Raw genomic sequence first — 20,914 nt, forward strand, 5'->3', positions numbered from 1 at the left:
AGTTGAAGTCCTTGAGTCATAAAGTAACCTGCAATAGAGGACGACATTAAAATTATTTACAGGATTACTTCTTTAGGAATTAAACTTTTAGAATCTAAAACAGCTAATTCAAAAAAGCCAACAGGAAAGAACCTCACATTTTTCATCTGCTTCTGTCTTTTGGAAGGTAAAATTAGATAACAAAATAATCTATTTCTTATGTTAAGATCTCTGCAATGAAATCAATGGTAACAGGAAAGAAATGAGAAACATTTTTCTCAATGTAATATGTGTAATTTAGCTGATTCTAGGGGAAAAATTGTATCTTTTGTACACTCTTGAAAACTATTTTGAATCTAAACAATTCTTAAGAATGAAATATTCTTAGTTTGGACTTTACTTTTACTGTTTGGACTGTTGTGTGTTTTGAAAAATAGATTATTTAGAATCAAGTTATGTTGCACTTCAGTCTTTAAATAATTAACCTAGTATATACATAACAATATATGATGTTTTCCATGGGGAGCTTAACATCAATAACAACATTTATTAAAAAGTCTAAAATAATTTCTGGTGGCATTATCTGTATATTAAAATTTTGGACAAGCAGTGATCATGTATCATAGCAAAAGATGTTACATATGTGCATAAGCATAGTCAGTAGCATATGTCTTTTTAAAAATATCAAACATGCAAAGAAACAAAAATAAGTCGAAAATATCTGTATTACATCCAGAAATGGCAACTTTGCAACCAATATTTCTCATCCATAACTATGGCACCCTAAGGATACCTGCATACATGCAAATGCTTCTCTGGGATCTGTAATGCAGCAGGGATTGCTTTTTCCTTCCAGTAACATATACCTAAAACCAGTTTATTGCATTTGGCAATTGTCCCAAAAAAATCTCATTGTCAACCAATATAATTCATTTAATTTGAAATCAAGTGAAAAATTGATTTAAATTATTTTATTAAAACATATTCTATTCTTCTCCTAATTTTAATCTAACAGAATAACTAACCACAATATCACTAACCACAATATTTATCTATTCAGATCAGACTTTATCTTCATGTCCCAAAGTGAAACACTGATCTATCTATCTATCTATCTATCTATCTATCTATCTATCTCGGGGACCACCTGCTGTCGGCGTCAACTTCCCTCCGCCCTGTGCGTTCCCACAGAGAGGGCCTCCTCAGGGTGCCTCCGGTCAGAGAATGTCGACTGGTGGCCCCCAGGGGGAGGGCCTTCTCTGTGGGCGCTCCGGCTCTATGGAACCAACTGCCGGTTCAGCTCCGGATGGCATCGGACCTTTGCTCCTTCCGGCACGGTCTGAAGACCCATTTATTTGAACAAGCTGGTCTGGCCTGATGGGGGACGTTAGGGTTTTTAATGGGTTTCTTATATTGTTATTGTTTTTATCTGGGCACTTGTTTAACTCCCTTTTAATTTTTGTATTTGCTATTTATATATGCCCTGTTCACCGCCCTGAGTCCTTCGGGAGAAGGGCAGTATACAAATTTAATAAAAGTAAAAAGTCTCTCTCTCTCTCTCTCTCTCTCTCTCTCTCTCTCTCTCTCTCTCTCTCTCTCTCTCTCTCTCTCTCTCTCTCTCTCTCTCTCTCTCATCTATCTCTATATATATTTGCCTTATCTGGGGAAAAATATAACAGGGGTCTCCAAATTCCAAGAAATTTGTTCCAGTTATTGTCTGTAAGCAACACAGTCAATTAGTAGAATATTTGTAGCTCAGAGTTGAAATGTGGGATCTTTGGTGTTCTCTGAGTGGGTGCAGATGTTTCATTGCCCGGTCAGGTAACATCATCAGAGCTAGAAGGGAGAGAGTTTTACTTTATGTTTATGTACAAGTGGTTTACCCCATCAGTATTGGTGCCAGTGGTGTTGGTAATTGATAGTTGATGGCCGTTGCTTAATGTTGGATTGTTTGTTGAGTTGGTTATTCTTTGATTACGATGTACGTTTACCAAAGCATCTGCAATAAAACAAACAAGCTCAGAGAACATCAAGGAGACCAAAACAGTTAGTTTCACCATCTCAGCTAGCTCCATTGCTTTCAAAGTTAACTCTTGCTTTATGGATATATATTCTTCTTTTCATTTTGGGGGCATCTAACAACCTAGTCACTGATGTCATCTATAAAAATTCTTTCCAACTATTCATTGCCATTGCTAAAAAAAAAAAAAGAAGCTTCGAGTTAAATTTTTACATATATTTTCAAATTCTTTTGAACCAAAATAGATATCTGATTCCAGAATTTCTTAGCCTTCTGACATGTCCATCAAAGCTAGTAAAAAGTACCTTCAGACCGTTAACATTTCCAACATTTTTTAATACCTCCCTATACAGTACATCTTTGATAATTTGTCAGAAGTTAAAAGGATCGACACATCATTTTATCAAACAATTCTTTCCAATTACAACTCATTTCAAACTTTGTGTCCACATTTTCCCGTTGATCAAGCATAATATTATAACCAAATTTTCCGTCCTTTTAAACATACAATCTTTTACATAGTCCTCTTTAAGATTAAACTCAATAACATTTTATAAGATTTTGCAATCAGACTCTCATCATTTGGTATATATACACATACATACACATACAACTTAAATATTTCAGTCAGTTGAGAGAAGGGGATACGAGAAGGGGGGATTCTGTGGGGCAAGGCTGAGGGAGAGAAGGGATTAGGAGAGGGGAGGCTTCTGTGAGGCAAGCCTGAGGGAGAGAAAGGGATAGGATAGGGGGGGCTCCTGTGGGGCAAGCCTGAGGAAAAGAAGGGATTAGGAGAGGGGAGGCTTCTGTGGGGCAAGCCTGAGGGAAAGAAGGGTTTAGGAGAGGGAGGCTTCTGTGAGGCAAGCCTGAGAGAGAGAAAGGGATAGGAGAGGGGGGGCTCCTATGGGGCAAGCCTGAGGGAGAGAAGGGATTAGGAGAGGGGAGGCTTCTGTGGGGCAAACCTGAGGGAAAGAAGGGATTAGGAGAGGGGGGCTTCTGTGAGACAAGCCTGAGGGAGAGAAGGGATTAGGAGAGGGAGGGCTTCTGTGGGGCAAGGCTGAGGGAGAGAGGGGATTAGGAGAGGGAAGGCTTCTGTGGGGCAAGCCTGAGAGAAAGAAGGGATTAGGAGAGGGGGGCTTCTGTGGGGCAAGCCTGAGGGAGAGAAGGGATTAGGAGAGGGAGGGCTTCTGTGGGGCAAGGCTGAGGGAGAGAGGGGATTAGGAGAGGGAAGGCTTCTGTGGGGCAAGCCTGAGAGAAAGAAGGGATTAGGAGAGGGGGGCTTCTGTGGGGCAAGCCTGAGGGAGAGAAGGGATTAGGAGAGGGAGGCTTCTGTGAGGCAAGCCTGAGAGAGAGAAAGGGATAGGAGAGGGGGGGGCTCCTGTGGGGCAAACCTGAGGGAGGGAAGGGATTAGGAGAGGGGAGGCTTCTGTGGGGCAAGCCTGAGGGAAAGAAGGGATTAGGAGAGGGAGGGCTTCTGTGGGGCAAACCTGAGGGAGGGAAGGGATTAGGAGAGGGGGGGGCTTCTGTGGGGCAAGTCTGAGGGAGAGAGGGGATAGGAGAGGGGAGGCTTCTGTGGGGCAAGCCTGAGGGAGAAGAAAGGGATAGGAGGGGAGAGGCTTTTGTGGGGCAAGCCTGAGGGAGAGAAGGGGACAGCAACTGGCCCCTTTGAGGGCAACCTTAATGCTGATGCGACCCTCAATGAAATTGAGTTTGACACCCCCGGTACAGGGTCTCCTGCTTGAAAAGGGAGTTGGACTAGAAGACCTTGAAGGTTCCTTCCATCTCTGATATTCCATGGTCTCTGTCTAACAAGAGGATTCTTAAGAGCTGCATTAAATAATAACAATAACAATAAAGTTGGAAGCGATATTGGAGGTCATCTAGTCCAACCCCCTGCTCAGGCAGGAAACCCTATATCATTTTAGACAAATGGCTGTCCAATCTCTTCTTAAGGACTTCCAGTGTTGGAGGCAGATTGTTCCACTGATTAATTGTTTTAACTGTCAGGAAATTTCTGTTTAGTTCTAGGTTGCTTCTCTCTTTGGTCAGTTTCCATCCATTGCTTCTTGTCCTGCCCCGAGGTGCTTCTGCCCTCAGGTGCTTCTTCTTTATGGCAGCCCCTGAGATATTGGAACGCTGCTAACATGTCCCCCCCTCATCCTTTCATTTCTTGCAAATCACCCTGTGTATGAGATCTCAATTCACAGCACTTTAAATCCTGTCACTTTTTGATATGATTGTTATCTTTAAGCACCTCCTTTGCACCTTGTGTGGAATAACAGCTGAAGTTGCAAAAGTCAGAGATCCATATTGCACAAGTTCCTTTTTCTCTTTCTGAGAAAGGTTCCAGCTTGGCCCAGCTCAATTCCCCTTTCTCACTGCAACTGCATCAAGTGCAAAATATCTGGATTCACAGAAAAACATCTCCGCCTTACCTTCTGAAAAAAAACTTGCTGGCCCTCTCTGGAGATTCTTCCTTTCTTCACCAGGTATCTCAGCAGTAAAGATAGAGTTTGAGATCGGGATAAGACTTGGAAATCTTCGGGATGTGATCAGCAAATTCGGCAGGATCCTCTAGCCCAGGGGTCAGCAACCTGAAACAGTGAAAGAGCCACTCAGAACCAGTTCCCTCACAAAAGGAAAAACTGGGAGCCGCAAAAAATGTGTGCGCATGCGCGTACATGCGCGCATGCGCAGAACAGGGTTTCACTGAATAGTGGAGCCAAGGCGAGATATGCACCTACCCTGCATATTTGAATTGATTGGTAGAAATTTTTTAGTCCCACTTTTTTTTTGGGGGGGAGGACTGCACATGGCAGAGGACTGGGAGCCGCAGGAGATGGCTGAAAGAGCCGCATGCGGCTCCAGAGCTGCGGGTTGCAGACCTGTGCTCTAGCCAATAATGGAACTTGACTTCAATTTCAATTCAGAAGAGAGCTGGAAGGGACCTTGGAGGTCTTCTAGTCCAACCCCCTGCTCTACACCAGTGATGGCGAACCTTTTAGAGACCAAGTGCACAAACCACAACCCAAAACCCAGTTATTTATTGCAAAGTGCCAGGGCCGCATCAGCATTGTGGTGCCCTCGGAGGAGGTAGCATAGCTCACTGAGTGAGTGTGGCTGCAGTGGTCACAGCAGACTGGATGGGTGTGGCCAGGGTGGGCATGGCCACCTCGATGTTGCTTGTGGAGGGAACACCTGTGGGGACCGGGCAGGGTTAGGAGAGATCCAGGGGGTCTTTAGTGGGTGGGGCAGTAGGCAAGAGGTTCATCCTGTGGGGTGAGGCAAGGGCCAGGGCGTGGGGCAAGGCAAGGCGAGGCAGCAGGTGGGGCAGCTGCTGCCTGACACCATTGGCTCCTGCACTCAGAGGCCAGCGAGTGCATGGGGGCCGACGGTGTCCATCAGCAGCCACACCCTGCCGATGCATAGACTGGTGTCCTCAGGCTCCACAGCCCACTGCCAATACCGGGCCAGCCCTCCAGCAGCGGGTGAAATAAGGAAGGGGGGAGGCCCATGATGCAGACCGCTGGACACACCTACTCCATCCCATCTGTTTTTGCTTGTAGTTGGAGAGCAGGTTGATGCTGGTCATTTTGGCCCCCTCACAGATCTTGCCCTTGGCCCAAGCATGGAGCCTGGGTTTTTTTTTGTTGTTGTTTTTTTAATGCCATTTATATCCCGCCCTTCTCCGAAGACTCAGGGCGGCTTACAATTTAAAGCACAAATCAATGTGCTTAGCAATAGCCTTCATTCTATGTATATGCCTGCTTATTAGGGCTTTCCCCTTGCACACCCGACGCACCTTGGCCCTGCCACGGGATGCCGCCACCAGCAGCTCATGCAGGTCCAGTAGGCCGCCACCCAGAGCAGCAGCCCCACCCAGCACAAAAGAGGCAAAGTAGCTGGCTAGCAAGCTTGAGTAGAGGTAGTAGAGCACGCTCATGCCCAGCAAGCCGAAGGCCACCCCAAGCGGGGAAAGCCAGTTCCCCATCGGTGCCATGGCCCCCCAGTCCCAGCTAGGATTGCGTGCCTCCCTGAATCTCTGCTGGGCCTGGACGGCCATGACACCGATGGGGATCCGGCTTTCCCCGCTCGGGCTGTCTTTTTGCCTGCTGGCCCTGGGCATGCTTTACCACCTCCATGTGGGGCTTCCCAGCTGACCGCTTCACCTCTTGCTAGGCTAATGTGTTTCTCTGTGTGTGTTTCGGCTAATCTTGTCAGTTTTTACATTGTTTCTAGCAGGTGGGTATTTCTGCAGCCCCTAATCCAGTCGTGTTTTTTATTGTTTACACAAGGCACATGTTTTTGTGGTTTCTTGTCCTCTGGCCGTTTCCCTTGGCTCAATGGTTCTTGGTTGTCTGTCCAAAATTACACAGGGTGGGGGAGGAAGAGCGAGAAGGAAAAAAAAAAACCTCTTCTTTGGTACTTTTAAATTTCAGCTGGACTTAGCTCTTCTCGTCAAGGGAAATGGCTGTTTCCTTGACGCGTTTCCTTCCCCCCCACACACACACACTCTTCCTGGATGAATCTGCATTTGTAACAGCTGGGTCTTGGTTTCTTTTGAGATTTTCTATTACTCGCTTTTGGAAGATCTAATTGTGCAGCTTAGATTTTTTCTAAAGAAAATGTTCTTCTGTCTCAGGGGTTTAAGTTGGTTAGCCCCTTACCCCCAAATACTGGAATAATACTATCCTGTCTCCTTTAGTCCTTCTTTTCTCTTGACATTTTCCAAGGCACCAGACGGTAGGAAAAGAAACAACGGTTGGAAGCTGATCAAGGAGAGAAGCAACCTGGAATTAAGGAGAAACGTCCTGACAGTGAAGACAATTAACCAGTGGAACGGCTTTGCCTCCGGAAATCGTGGGCGCTCCATCACTGGAGGTTTTTAAGAAGAGACTGGACAGTCACTTGTCTGAAATTGTATTATGAGCAGGAAGTCAGATAAGAAGACCCCAAGTTTCATCCCAGCTCTATTCTGACTGACTAATTGCTCCAGGATTTTCGAAAGATACGGTGCAATTGTTCTGAGCTAATATCTGCCAACATCTTCAGAACTCTGGGATGTAATCCATCAGATCCTGGTGATTTATATTCGTCAAGAATAGACAGGTGTCCTTTTACTATTTTCTTGCTTATTTTACCTTTAATTTTTTTAGTCTGTCCTTTAGGCTTAGTTTTTTTGGTAGGCTGGGCTATAGTTTCTTTTTTTTCGTGAAGAGTGATGCAAAGAACGAGTTAAGCAACTCTGCTTTCTCCCCACTGCCTCTTAACTTGACTCTTAAATCCATCTAGCTATAACAGCAGCTTGTGTTCTCATGCTAATGATTGTTAGCTGCTAACTTTTTAAATATTTCTTATAGTTCTTAAAATTCATGTTTCGTACTTACCGTACTGCATCTCTGGTCTTTTGTATTGGGTTTGGGTGTGGCCTGTAAATAAAGTTTGATTGCTTGATTGAAAGCTAGGAAGGCTTACAATATTATGCCTGTTTTGTTTGGACAAAGGAAGTTGGTTTTTTTTAATCCCATTTATATCCCGCCCTTCTCCGAAGACTCAGGGCGGCTTACACTCTAAGCACAAATCAAATGTGCTTAGCAGTAGCCTTCATTCTATGTATATGCCTGCTTATTAGGGCTTTCACACACACCCCAAGTGGCATTATTACAAAGTCAGCTTAATTGCCCCCAACAATCTGGGTCCTCATTTTACCTACCTCGGAAGGATGCAAGGCTGAGTCAACCTTGAGCCTGGTGGGACTCGAACCTGCACTAATTGCAGGCAGCTGGTGTTACTTAAGGAGGCATTAGCCCACTGCTCCACCAAGGCTCCTTTTAAACTTGAATTCCCTAAGAGCCCAAATCCTTTCAATCATTTTGCTTGCTTTTGATAATTGCATTTCCTCTTAAATTACAGTGTCCCAGATTGTCCACCTTATCCATGGATTTGAATGTTTCTAAGCAAGATAACAACACTTTTTGCATAATGGAGCAGCAATTTAATTATTCAGGTGGTATGGACGGCATGAAAACTGTACTATATATAATTTCCTTGCCTTTGTGGATGCTACTGATAACAAAAACCTCAAGGGTTTGTAATGCTTCGTGAACTTATTTCCAAAATGAAATTTTAGCAGCACATCACAAGTCCTGCCCCCTGTCCCATCCCACATGGGATGAAGCTTACATTTGAAGACATTACGTGGGTACATTCACAAAATGTCTCCTAAGAAGTTTTTTTTCGCCCATAAAATAGCTTTCATGGGGAATGTAAGAATGCTAACATGGTGATATCTGCCATTTCCTATATGCAACATCATCCCAGAATTGTTCTTTGGAAGGACACAAGGGATGAAGTCAATCTCCATGTACTTTAAGATTTTTTTTAAGTGATTTCAGGTCCAGAAGCATTTCTGAAAATGAAGGAAAAACAAGGGTGGGAAGAATTTTTTTCCCTTTGAAGATGATTTTTTTTCTAATTAATTACCAGGTTAAATATTTCTGGGACAGGGACCTTAGAAAGCGTCACTCAAACTGATTATCCACCAATGACTCTCTAGGGAGACCAAAGGAAAAATTATTGAGGATTCTTTTATTTATCTATACACAGACATAAAAACAAATTTGTAACTTTGGAAGATGTTTCTAAAATATATGTGTATTTTGACAATAATCATGATCTTTCTGTAATTTAGATTTAAATAACACAGGACCCTTTCGTGTGTGGCCAACCTACCATGAGTTGTAAGTATTTTATGGTACAAAATACTTCCTTAGAAGGAAAGAAATTAGCCTTTGAATTGTTTCATCACATTCCAAAGGAAAATTCACCCTCTGCTCTGCTCATTGGAGCTGATGGAATGGGGGCCTCTTCTGAAGGATGGAGGTTGCCCAGCTCAGCTTGTTCTTAACCCACTTCGGGTAAATGTCCAGAGACATCAGGTTCCCAAGTGACTCAATGAAGATTTTTAGAATAGAATAGAATAGAATAGAATAGAATAGAATAGAATAGAATAGAATAGAATAGAATAGAATAGAATAGAATAGAATAGAATAGAATAGAATAGAATAGACCTGGAAGGGACCTTAGAGGTCTTCTAGTCCAGCCCCCTGCTCAAGGAGAAGAACCTATACCATTTCAGACAAGTTACTGTCCAGTCTCATCTTAAAGATCTCCAGTAATGGGGTGCCCACAATTTCTGGAGGCAAGCTGTTCCACTGGTTGATTGTCCTCACTGTCAGGAACTTTCTCCTTAGTTCCAGGTTGCTTCTCTCCTTGGTCAGTTTCCAACCATTGTTTCTCGTCCTGCCCTCTGGTGCTTTGGTGAACAACCTGGCCCCCTCTTCCTTGTGGCAGCTCCTCAGATACTGGAACATTGCTATCATGTCACCCCTATTTCTTCTTTTCTTTAGACTAGCTAAACCCAAGTCCTGTAGCCGTTCTTAGTATGTTTTAGCTTCCAGGCTTTTGATCATCTTATTTGCTCTTCTCTGAATTTTTTCCAGACTCTCAACATCTTTTTTGTGATATGGTGACCAAAATTGGCTGCAGTATTCCAGGTGTGGTCTCAGTAGGGTTTTATAAAGTGGTACTAATGCTTCACGTGATCTTGATTCTATGCCTCTTTTTATACAACCCAAGATTGTATTAGCTTTTTTGGTTGCTGCTGCAAATTGCTAGCTCATAGTTAAGTGATCATTCACCAGGACTTAGATTTAGAGTAGGTGACAGACAAGAGATAGAGCTCCCCAGTGAGTGGCTGATCTCCATTTGAGAATTATTAGGGAACCTCACTGATGACTTTCATGAAGTTACTAGACTGTTACTAGTCTAGGTGTGAGCCTAAATGTACTCCAGAAGATGGTAGAGGACAGGAAGGCCTGGAGGAACATTGTCCATGGGGTCGCAATGGGTCAGACACGACTTCGCAACTAACAACAACAACAAGGCAGCCTTGGCTCTTTTATGACTCGCGGACTTCAACTTCCAGAATTCCTGAGCCAGCATGGGGGAAACTTTGGCCCCTTCATGACTCGTGGACTTCAACTCCCAGAATTCCTGAGCCAACATGGGGGAAACTTTGGCCCCTTCATGACTTGTGGACTTCAACTCCCAGAATTCCTGAGCCAGCATGGGGGAAACTTTGGCCCCTTCGTGACTTGTGGACTTCAACTCCCAGAATTCCTGAGCCAGCATGGGGAAAACTTTGGCCCCCTTCATGACTTGTGGACTTCAATTCCCAGAATTCCTGAGCCAGCATGGCTGGCTCAGGAATTCTGGGAGTTGAAGTCCACGGGTCATGAAAGAGCCAAGGTTGCCTACCCCTGTCCTAAAGGAAAGATGCTGTAGCACCAAATAAATAAATAAGAACTCTGAGGATGAAATAGTTACAATTAGGTACCTCACCTGTTTAGCCCAGCCTCGGTGGTTCTATATCTGATCCCTGGGCCCTGGGCCACTGCAACTTGGCAAAACACCTATATCATTTCCCTATGCATGTTCCCAATAACTGTGACCTGCTGGGATGCTGTTTCAGAGATATTTCCTTACCTAAACAGACAGTCGTGATGACCATTTGCAGGCAAAAAGCACTGGGAAATACTTCTTTGCTTCCTTGCTTCCTTCCTCACTCCCTCCCTTGTAGGATTTTAAAAGAGTGAGAAGACTTCAGACTGATGAATGTCACTCCATCTTTACAATAACTAACATTTTGGCCTGAACATAGTTCAAAGCCCTCAAGAAAATCCAGCAGTTTTGGGGGTTTGTTGTTGGTGGTGTTGTTCTACTGGCAGTATCCATATGAACAGATAATTATCAGATGAAATTCACAGAAGGATAGAATCGTGATCACGTGAAGGGTTAATACCACTTTACACTGCCTTAGTAAGGCCCCAATTGGAATACTGCATCCAGGTTTTTATTATTATTATTATTATTATTATTATTATTATTATTATTATTATTATTATTATTATTATTATTATTATTATTATTATTATTATTATTATGGCAGTATCCATACGAAAAGACAATTATCAGATGAAATTAGTGAAAGTAGCTGAGTTAGAAAGAATCTAATCTTGAACTAATATGTTTTGCAATTAGGTCTAGTTTCCGTACCCTAAATTTTAGTTTGGGTATCCAAGCTGAAGTATGGCATTAGGAAAGTGCTGGTACACAACAAGTAAGGACCGTAGGAGATTTAGTTTGCATGGTGTCTAAGACGGTTTGTGTTAAGAAAGAAATCTAGACACCTAAAGGCAAATAAAGTCATAACCAGGGTTTGTGAAAAACAGATAATGCCAGACAAACTTTGTGCATTGTTTGACAAAGTGATAAAACAGTGATCAGAGAAATGCCATGGATAGTGTTTACTTGGACTTCAGTAAGGCATTTGATAAAGTAGAACACAACTTACTACTTGACAAAATAGAAAAATGTGGATTAGACAGCATTACCACCATAGATTTGTAATTGGCCTACAAATCATACTCAATGTGTAAGTCTTAATGGAACTGGAGGGAAGTATGCAGTGGGGTACCCCAAGGCTCTGTTCTTAGGCCCAATACTCATCAATATCTTCATCAATGATTTGGATGAGGGGATAGATGGGGAACTCATCAAATTTTGAGACAACACTAAGTTGGCAGGAATAGCCAACACTCCAGAAGATAGGCTTAAGATACAGGAGGACCTGGACAGACCTGAGCACTGGGTCCTATCTAACAAAATGAAATTCAATGTTGAAAAAAGTACAGTTGTATATTTAGGCAAGAAAAAACCAAATGTACAGGTATAGTATAGGTGGTACCTTGCTCAATAGTAGTAACTGTGAGAGAGATCTCGGAGTCCTAGTGGACAATCACTTAAATATGAGCCAGCCGTGTGCTGCAGATGCCAAAAAAGCCAACACGGTGCTAGGCTGCATTAACAGAGGGATAGAATCAAGATCATATGAAGTGTTAATACCACTTTACAATGCCTTGATAAGGCCACACTTGGAATACTGCATCCAGTTTTGGTCACCACGATGTAAAAAAGATGTGGAGACTATAGAAAGAGTATAGAGAAGAGCAACAAAGTTGATTAGGGGCCTGGAGGTTAAAACATATAAGGAACGGCTGCTGGAATTGGGTATGTCTAGGTTAATGAAAACAAGGACTAGGGGGTGACATGAAAGCAGTGTTCCAATATCTCAGGGGCTGCCACAAAGAAGAGGGAGTCAAGCTATTCTCCAGAGTGCCCAAAGGCAGGACAAGAAGCAATGGATGGAAAGTAACCAAAGAGAGAAGCAACCTAGAACTAAGGAGAAATTTCCAGACAGTGAGAACAATTAATCAGTGGAACAACCTGCCTCCAGAAACTGTGAATGCTCCAACACTGGAAGTTTTTAAGAAGAGACTGGACAGCCCTTTGTCTGAAATGATATAGGGTTTCCTGCCTTAGCAGGGGGTTGGACTAGATGACCTCCAAGGTCCCTTCCAACTCTACTACTACTACTACTACTACTACTACTACTACTACTACTACTACTATTGTTGTTGTTGTTGTTGTTGTTGTTGTTATTATTGTTATTGTTATTATTATTATTATAAAACTTTTATTCATAAAGCATGAAACTCAGTCAACTGAACACTCAAATTGACTGGCACTAATGGTTGACACGGGTTGCTGCCAGCATCCTAGGTATCAACCAGGTATCTCCTTAAAATGTAAGATGTTCCGAGTAGCGCAGTTTTTTGTAGCTTTGCTGGAGTTATTGCAGGAAGCTGCAATTACTTGATGTATTTTGCAAAGTTTTTGGACATAGTTCCCAGTGCCCCGATGACAATGGGTATCACTGTTACACATTTCATCCATAATTGCGCAGTTTTGATGGCCAGGTTGCAGTATTTCGTAATATTTTCCAGTTCTTTTTCTTCGACTCTGGCATCTCCTGGTACAGCGATATCAATCAACTATATACTTCGGTTCTCTATGACTGCGATATCTGGCGTGTTGTGTTCCAAATAGCAATCTGTCTGTATTCGAAAATCCCACAAGATTTTCACCCTTCATTCTCAACAACCTTTTCCACCCTATGTTCTTATGACTTTTCGGACACAGGCAAGTCATATTTTTTACACAATGCCCAGTGGATTAGTTTAGCAACTCGGTCATGTCTAGCTTTGTAATCAGTTTGTGCAATTTTGCTGCACTCACATATTAAATGTGAAACAGTTTCAACTTTGTCGTTGCAAAGTCAGCAATTTGGATTGTCAGTAGATTTTTGTATCTTTGCTTTCATGGCATTAGTTTGTAGTGCTTGTTCTTGAGCAGCCAGTATTAAGCCTTCCGTTTCTTTCTTGATGGTTCCCATCTTAAGCCATGCCCATGTCAAGTTGTTATCACATTTTCCTTCAATATTTTTCAAATGCTGTCAATGCAAAGCTTTGGTTTTCCATCTATTTAATCTGTCATCCAGCCATTTTTCCTTATATTCTGCCTTTGTTTCTGTTATTTTTATAATGCTCTCTGTTTTCACAGCTTACAGCAATTTTTCTGTACTTTGATTTACATAGTCATTAAAACTTCATTTTTCTTCTTCTACAGTTTGGTGGATTTGCAGTAGCCCTCTGCCCCCTATTCTTCTTGGCAGGTACAACCTGTCGATGTCACTTCATGGATGTAGAGCATGGTGCATATTCATGTTTACGCATTTTCCGGTCTAGGTGTTCCACTTCAGCCAAAGTCCAGTTGATAATTCCAGCTGTGTAGCATATCACTGGGACTGCCCATGTATTAATGGCTTTAATTATATTTCCAGCATTCAGCTTTGATTTTAGTATTTTGCGGACTCTTCTGATGTATTCCTTTTGTGTTGACTCTTTGACTTTTCCATTCAAGATGTTATCTGCTTCCAATATGCCTAGGTATTTGTAACCATCATCCTTTCCTAGTGCTTTCATAATACTTCTGTTTCCCAGTTCTATTCCTTCTATTTTTCCCATTTTTCCTCATTGCATGGATAATATAGCACATTTTCCAAGTCCACGTCCATTCTGATGTCACTGCTAAACAGTTGAACTGCCTTGAGTATTGATTCAAGTTCAGTGTGGCTTTTCACATACAGTTTTAAGTCATCCATGTATAGTAGATGGTTTATCTTGCCATGCTGGCTTGAGATGTGATATCCCAGTTTTGTGTTTTGTAATATTATTGTCAATGGAATTAATGTGATGTTGAACAGTAGTGGTGAAAGTGAGTCCCCTTGGAAGATTCCTCGTCTGATGTTGATTTTACCAATGTTCTCCCCATTTGCTGTTAGAACTGTTTTCCATTTTTGCATATTTGCTTTCAAAAATGTACAGATGTTTTTGCTGATTCCAAAGTTTTCCAAACACACATTAATTCAACTGTGGGGTAATGAATCAAATGCTTTCTTGTAATCAATCCACGCCATATTTAAATTTGTTTTTCGTCGTTTTGCATTTTTAAGTACCATTTTGTCAATGAGCAGCTGATCTTTTGTTCCTCTTGATTTTTTATAATTTCCTTTTTGTTCTGCCAGATACAAATTGCTTTCCATATTATTATTATTATTATTATTATTATTATTATTATTATTATTATTATTATTGTTGTTGTTGTTGTTGTTGTTGTTGTTGTTGTTGTTGTTGTTGTTATTATTATTATTATTATTATTATTATTATTATTATTATTATTATTATTATTATTTCAGCATTCAAGAATTTCTGAAACAAGGACTGATTCTCTTTTTGTTTCTTTCTGTTTACAGGAGTCATGGCTGGAATGAATATTTGACAACTATTTCTGTGTTTGATGTTTTAACACGAAACCTCATCAATGGCTCCATTGCCATTGTTTGTATTTTAGGCCTGATTGGAAATGGAGCAACAATTTATCTTTTAGCCAATTCCATTAAGAGGAATTCTTTCACCACTTTCATCCTGAATCTCTCCATTGCTGATTCCGGGGCCCTCACATTCTTTATTATTGCAACTATATTTGTGGCTGTTTTAACTCTCTATAAAAAGACTACACCTCTGGCAGTTTTTTTCTTGTTATTTTTTGAGCTCTTTCTCTTCACCTACTCTGTCAGCCAGTTTCTGCTGACGGCCATCAGCCTGGACAGGTGTGTGGCTGTCCTCTTCCCTCTCTGGCATCGCTGCCATCGTCCTCCATATTTGTCTACCCTGGTTTGTGGCCTCATCTGGGTCCTCTCCTTCCTGCTCTCTGCGGTGCACTTCATTCTCCACCAGACCAGAAGCTCTAGAAGTTCACCTTTCCTTTATCAGCTGATTGTAAATGGCTTACTTTGTACGCCTCTCATGATTGTGTCTACGTTGACTCTCTTGATTCATGTAAGGTCTAAATCGCAATGCAGTCAAAGGAAGCTGCTCTCTGTCATCTTGCTGGCTCTCCTTTTCTTCCTCCTTTTTTCTCTCCCAATGGATGCCTTATACGTCATTGAATATTTTGGTTCCTATAATCCCCTCCTCATGACCATTGGGATAGGATGTGCCGCTCTCAGCAGCAGCATCAATCCCCTCCTTTACTTCTTAGTGGGGAGGAAGAAGAGGGCAAAGAATCAGCCCAGAACATCCTTGAAGGTCGCTCTTGAAAGAGTGTTCAAGGAGGAGCAGCAGACATGAAAGAGCAGCAGTTGTGAAACATCAATGCCATTGTTTACTCAAGTCATAAATGATATATTGTGCAGTGGGAACATACAAAATTAATGTAATTTAGGTAACCAAACAGCAAAATTTGGAAACCATGCAGCATATGGAGCTCCGTTTCCATCTGTCCTGATTGCCATCATTCACTCCCTAGAGACTAAAATGGACGATCTGAAACTTAAGATGGCCACGAACAAGGAGAGTGTACCAGAGGTGGTGGCTTTTTGAGAGCTGTATGCAATGAAATTTCTTTTGGATGTATGATGATTGCTGTACATTCAAAGTGACAATAAAGTTGTTGTTGTTGTTGTTGTTGTTGTTATTATTATTATTATTATTATTATTATTATTATTATTATTATTATTATTATTATTATTATTATTCCTGGGCTCCAAGATCACTGCAGATGGGGACTGCAGCCAAGAAATTAAAAGACATTTGCTCCTTGGGAGGAAAGCCATGGCAAATCTAGACAGCACACTAAAAAGCAGAGATATCACCCTGTCAACAAAAGTGCATATAGTCAAGGCTATGGTCTTCCCAGTTGCAATGTATGGCAGTGAAAGCTGGACCATAAGAAAGGCTGAGCGCCAAAGAATTGAGGCCTTTGAACTCTGGTGCTGGAGAAGACTCCTGCGAGTTCCTTGGACTGCAAGGCGATCAAACCGGTCAGTCCTAGAGGAGATCAACCCTGACTGCTCTTTAGAAGGCCAGATCCTGAAGCTAAAACTCAAATACTTTGGCCACCTAATGAGAAGGAAGGACTCACTGGAGAAGAGCCTAATGCTGGGAAAGGTTGAGGGCAATAGAAGAAGGGGACGACAGAGAAGGAGGTGGCTGGATGGAGTCACTGAAGCAGTATGCGTGAGCTTAAATGGACTCCAGAAGATGGTAGAGGACAGGAAGGCCTGGAGGAACATTGTCCATAGGGTCGCGATGGGTCGGACAAGACTTCGCAACTAACAACATGGTGGAAGTGGTGACAACTATACAATTGGACCCAAATTCCAAGATAAGCAAGTATATTATGGTACAAAATATTTTCTTTGCAGGAATGGAGTTAATCTTCCAATTATTTCATAACATCCTAAAAGGAAATTTGCAGCTGCTGGAATGGGAGCCCCTTGTAAGGGATGGAAGTTGCTCAATTCAAGAATAGCCAACATGCCACAAGATGAGTTCAGGATCCAAATGGATCGTGACAAACTTGAACACTGGACCCTATCCAACAAAATGAAATGTAATGTAGAGAAAAGTAAAGTTTTACATCTAGGTAGGAAAAAAACCAAAACAAATGTACAGGTATAGATTAGGTAATACCTGGCTCAAAAGCAATACCTGTGAGAGGTATCTTGGAGTCCTAGTGAACAATCACATAAATATGAGCCAGCCGTGTGCAGCAGCAGCCAAAAAAGCCAACACAATCCTGGGCTGCATTAACAGAGGAACAGAATCAAGATCACATGAAGTTTTAGTACTGTTGGATAAACACTTAGTAAGACCAACTCTGGAATACAGCATCCAGTTTTGGTCACCGCATTATAAAAAAGAAGTTGAGACTTTGAAAAGAGAGCAGAGAACAACTAAGATGATTAAAGGCCTAGGGACTAAAACATACGAAGAACAGTTGCAGGAATTGGGTGTGGCTAGTCTAGAGAAGAGGGATGCGGTGGCTCAGTGGGTTAGGATGCTGAGCTTGTCGATCAGAAGGTCGGCATTTTGGCGGGTCGAATCCCGAGTGCCATGTAACAGAGTGAGCGCCTGTTACTCATCCCAGCTTCTGCCAACCTAGCAGTTCGAAAGCACGTAAAAATGCAAGTAGAAAAATAGGGACCACTCCGGTGGGAAGGTAACAGCGTTCCGTGCACCTTTGGCGTCCAGTCATGCCAGCCACATGACCACGGAGACGTCCTCGGACAAGCACTGGCTCTTTGGCTTTGAAACGGAGATGAGCACCGGCCCCTAGAGTCGGAAACGACTAGCACGCATGTGCGGGGGAACCTTTACCTTTTTAGTCTAGAGAAAAGAAGAACTAGACTATCAGTGTTCCAATATTTGAGGGGCTGCCACAAAGAAGAGGGGGTCAACCTATTTTTTAAAGTACCAGAAGACAAAACGAAAAGCAATGGATGGAAACTAACCAAGGAGAGAAGCAACCTAGAACTAAGGAGAAATTTCCTAACAGTGAGGACAATTAACCGGTGGAACAGCCTGCCTCCAGCAGTTGTGGGCGCTCCATCACTGGAGGCTTTTAAGAAGAGACTGGACAGCTACTTGTCTGATATACATATAGGGTTAGGAGATTGGGCTAGAAGACCTCAAAATCCCTTCCAAATTTTTTATTCTCTATTCTGTACTAACTGCTAACACTAGCACAATTCCACTCGGTGTGCATTTCCCATTATGTGCCCCTACACACACTTCGTCTCCCCACACCCCCTTGCGTTCTTCTTTCCAATTCTTTGTGTTGTCCTTTGTCGGTTCAGATACCTGATAACCCTACTCTGCCCTCAGCCAGGATGGCTAATAATGGGGAACAGTAGGAGTTCTACCGAAATGCCTTTTGAGGATTGTTGGGTGGGAAGTTTGGGTCACTACTAAGTGCAGCAATTGTCCAAATTCAGCCATGTGTCGATTGTGTGTAAGTACACAAAATGTATGGGTATCTACGTGTGTTTCTGTCTGCATGTATGTACACTTTTGTCAGATGGACAGATTGTCTCTTGGCCTCTTCTTGTCATCTGGATATCTGAGAAGCATGAAATGACTAGGAACATTCTTACAACTTCTGCAAGCCATTCTGAAATTGTCAACCCTCTTTTCCAAACTACTAAAACTGTGGTTATCTAAATCTCTAAAATTTTAGACCTTTCTAAAATGTCAGAAATTTCCTTCGTTGGGTGACAGTTTAACACAAAAACCTATTCAGTGAGTTGCCTGTTTGAGCAGTTCAGTTCAGGAGTTGAGACAGGGACTGACTCTCTTTTGATCTCTTTCTGTTAACAGGTGCGAGGGCTGGGCTAAATATTTCGGACCGACGGGTGATGATTTAACACGGAACATTATCAACATCTTCATCGCCATGATCTGCAGTCTAGGCCTGGTGGGAAATGGGGCGACCATTTATCTCCTGGCCTGCTCCATTAAGAGAAATTCTTTTACCACTTACATCCTGAACCTTTCCATTGCCGATTTCGGGGTCCTCACCTGCCTTGTGACTGCAATTATATTTGTGACGGTTCTAACTCTGCGGAAAGAAATTGACCTTCTGTTTGTCTTTTTCTTATTATTTTTCGAGTTCTTTTCTGTCACCTATTCTGCCAGCCAGTTTCTCCTGACCGCCATAAGCCTGGATAGATGTGTGGCTGTCTTCTTCCTGCTCTGGCATCGCTACCGTCGTCCGCCATATTTGCCCACCCTGGTTTGTGGCCTCGTCTGGATCCTCTCCTTCCTGCTCTCTGCGGCGCACTTCATTCTGCACTGGAGCTTGAACTTTGAACATTCACCTTTCCTTTACCAGCTTGCTGTAAATGGTTTACTTTGTACCCCTCTCATTGTTGTGTCCACTGTGACCCTCTGGATTCACATGAGGTCTAAATGGCAACGCAATCAAAGGAAGTTGCTCACCACCATCTTGCTGGCTCTCATTTTCTTCCTCCTTTTTTCTCTCCCAATGAATGTCTTTTGTGTCATTGACTATTTTGATTCCTATAATCTCCTCCTCATGACCATTGGGATAGGATGTGCCGCTCTCAATAGCAGCATCAACCCCCTCCTTTATTTCCTCATTGGGAGGAAGAAGAGAGGAAAGAACCAGCCCAAAACAGCTTACAAGGTTGCCCTGGAAAATGTCTTCAAGGATGAGCAAGGAAGCCCAGAAGCCCAGGAAACTACGACGGAAGACCAGTTGTGAAGACTCATTATCACTGTATATTCATTTTTTTAAAAAAAGCCATAAAGGCCTCAATAAGAACATACAAAATTGACAGAGTTTGTCAAACAGAATTGCTAATCCCCCCAAACAATGTAAACCGGAAATATTACTGTATGTGTAATTTTCAGAGTGCAGAGCTTTAATAGTCAATGTGTTATGTTATACAATTCCTTTTTATTCCAAGACAACTTCTGTCGGGAATCCTTCCTACTGCATGCCATTTTTCAAATGTGTAACTTTCATCACTGCGTGTATTTCTGTTACATTTTGCAAGCTTTTGTTCCCTAAACCATTTGGTAGAAGAGCTTTGGGCATCACTAAAAACGTGAAAGTTTGAGGGGTCCTTTGTGCTCTCTGAGGTTACTTGCTTACTTGCAGACATTTCATGACCCAACTAGGTAGCATCATCAGTGCTAGAAGGGAGTGGGGTTTGCAGAGAGGAGGAGGAGGAGGAGGAGGAGGAGGAGGAGGAGGAGGAGGAGGAGGAGGAGGAGGAGAGGACTGGGGTGGCCTTGATCTTGATGCTTTTCAAGCTTGTTTGTTTTCTTGAGATATATCATGACCCAACTAGGTAATGTCATCAGTGCTAGAAGGGAGGGGGATTTGTGGAGAGGAGGAGGAGGAGGAGGAGGAGGAGGAGGAGGAGGAGGAGGAGGAGGAGGAGGAGGAGAGGACTGGGATGTCCTTGATCTTGATGCTCTCTGAGCTTGTTTGTTTTCATGAGACATATCATGACCCAACTAGGTAACATCATCAGTGCTAGAAGGGAGTGGGGTTTGCAGAGAGGAGGAGGAGGAGGAGGAGGAGGAGGAGGAGGAGGAGGAGGAGGAGGAGGAGGAGGAGGAGGAGGAGGAGAGGACTGGGGTGTCCTTGATCTTGATGCTCTTCGAGCTTGTTTGTTTTCTTGAGATGTTTCATGACCCAACTAGGTAACATCATCAGTGCTAGAAGGGAGTGGGATTTGTGGAGAGAAGGAGGAGGAGGAGGAGGAGGAGGAGGAGGAGGAGAGGACTAGGATGTCCTTGATCTTGATGGTCTCGAGCTTGTTTGTTTTCTTGAGATGTTTCATGACCCAACTAGGTAACATCATCAGTGCTAGAAGGGAGTGGGGTTTGCAGAGAGGAGGAGGAGGAGGAGGAGGAGGAGGAGGAGGAGGAGGAGGAGGAGGAGGAGGAGGAGGAGGAGATCTGATGAGTCCTTGGTGTCCTCTGAACTTGGCTGTTTCTTGCAGACATTTCATTACTCAAACTAAGTAGCATCATCGGCACTACTAGGGAGTGAAGTTTGTTCTCAGTTTATATTC

At 42.7% G+C, this 20,914-nt stretch overlaps 2 protein-coding genes across 4 annotated transcripts in view; both read left to right on the top strand.

Moving 5' to 3' along the window:
• The window catches only part of LOC310638764 (proto-oncogene Mas-like), a 481,088-nt gene extending 465,103 nt beyond the window's left edge, over positions 1 to 15,985 (top strand). Inside the window, exons 2-5 of one of the 3 annotated variants that reach the window (XM_083360107.1) lie at positions 6,835 to 7,108; positions 7,913 to 8,006; positions 8,691 to 8,739; positions 14,776 to 15,985. In XM_083360107.1, the coding sequence (XP_083216233.1) occupies positions 7,937 to 8,006; positions 8,691 to 8,739; positions 14,776 to 15,652 (996 nt within the window). In that variant the 5' untranslated portion in view covers positions 6,835 to 7,108; positions 7,913 to 7,936 and the 3' untranslated portion in view covers positions 15,653 to 15,985. Of the gene's footprint in view, positions 1 to 6,782; positions 7,109 to 7,912; positions 8,740 to 14,775 lie in introns of those variants that run through there. The other 2 variants (XR_014492177.1, XM_083360108.1) reach the window with 2 other exon arrangements.
• Positions 15,986 to 16,644: 659 nt separating this feature from the next.
• Positions 16,645 to 20,055, top strand: LOC310637696 (mas-related G-protein coupled receptor member H-like; the record flags this gene model as incomplete). Its single annotated transcript, XM_083358197.1, has 3 exons — positions 16,645 to 16,707; positions 18,164 to 18,216; positions 18,684 to 20,055. The coding sequence occupies 3 exons, from the start codon at positions 16,645 to 16,647 to the stop codon at positions 19,588 to 19,590; spliced, it is 1,023 nt and encodes a 340-aa protein (XP_083214323.1). The 3' UTR covers positions 19,591 to 20,055.
• Positions 20,056 to 20,914: the final 859 nt, after the last annotated feature.

The sequence above is a fragment of the Vipera ursinii genome (genome assembly GCF_947247035.1).
Source record: "Vipera ursinii genome assembly, chromosome: 3".
Taxonomy (NCBI): domain Eukaryota; kingdom Metazoa; phylum Chordata; class Lepidosauria; order Squamata; family Viperidae; genus Vipera; species Vipera ursinii.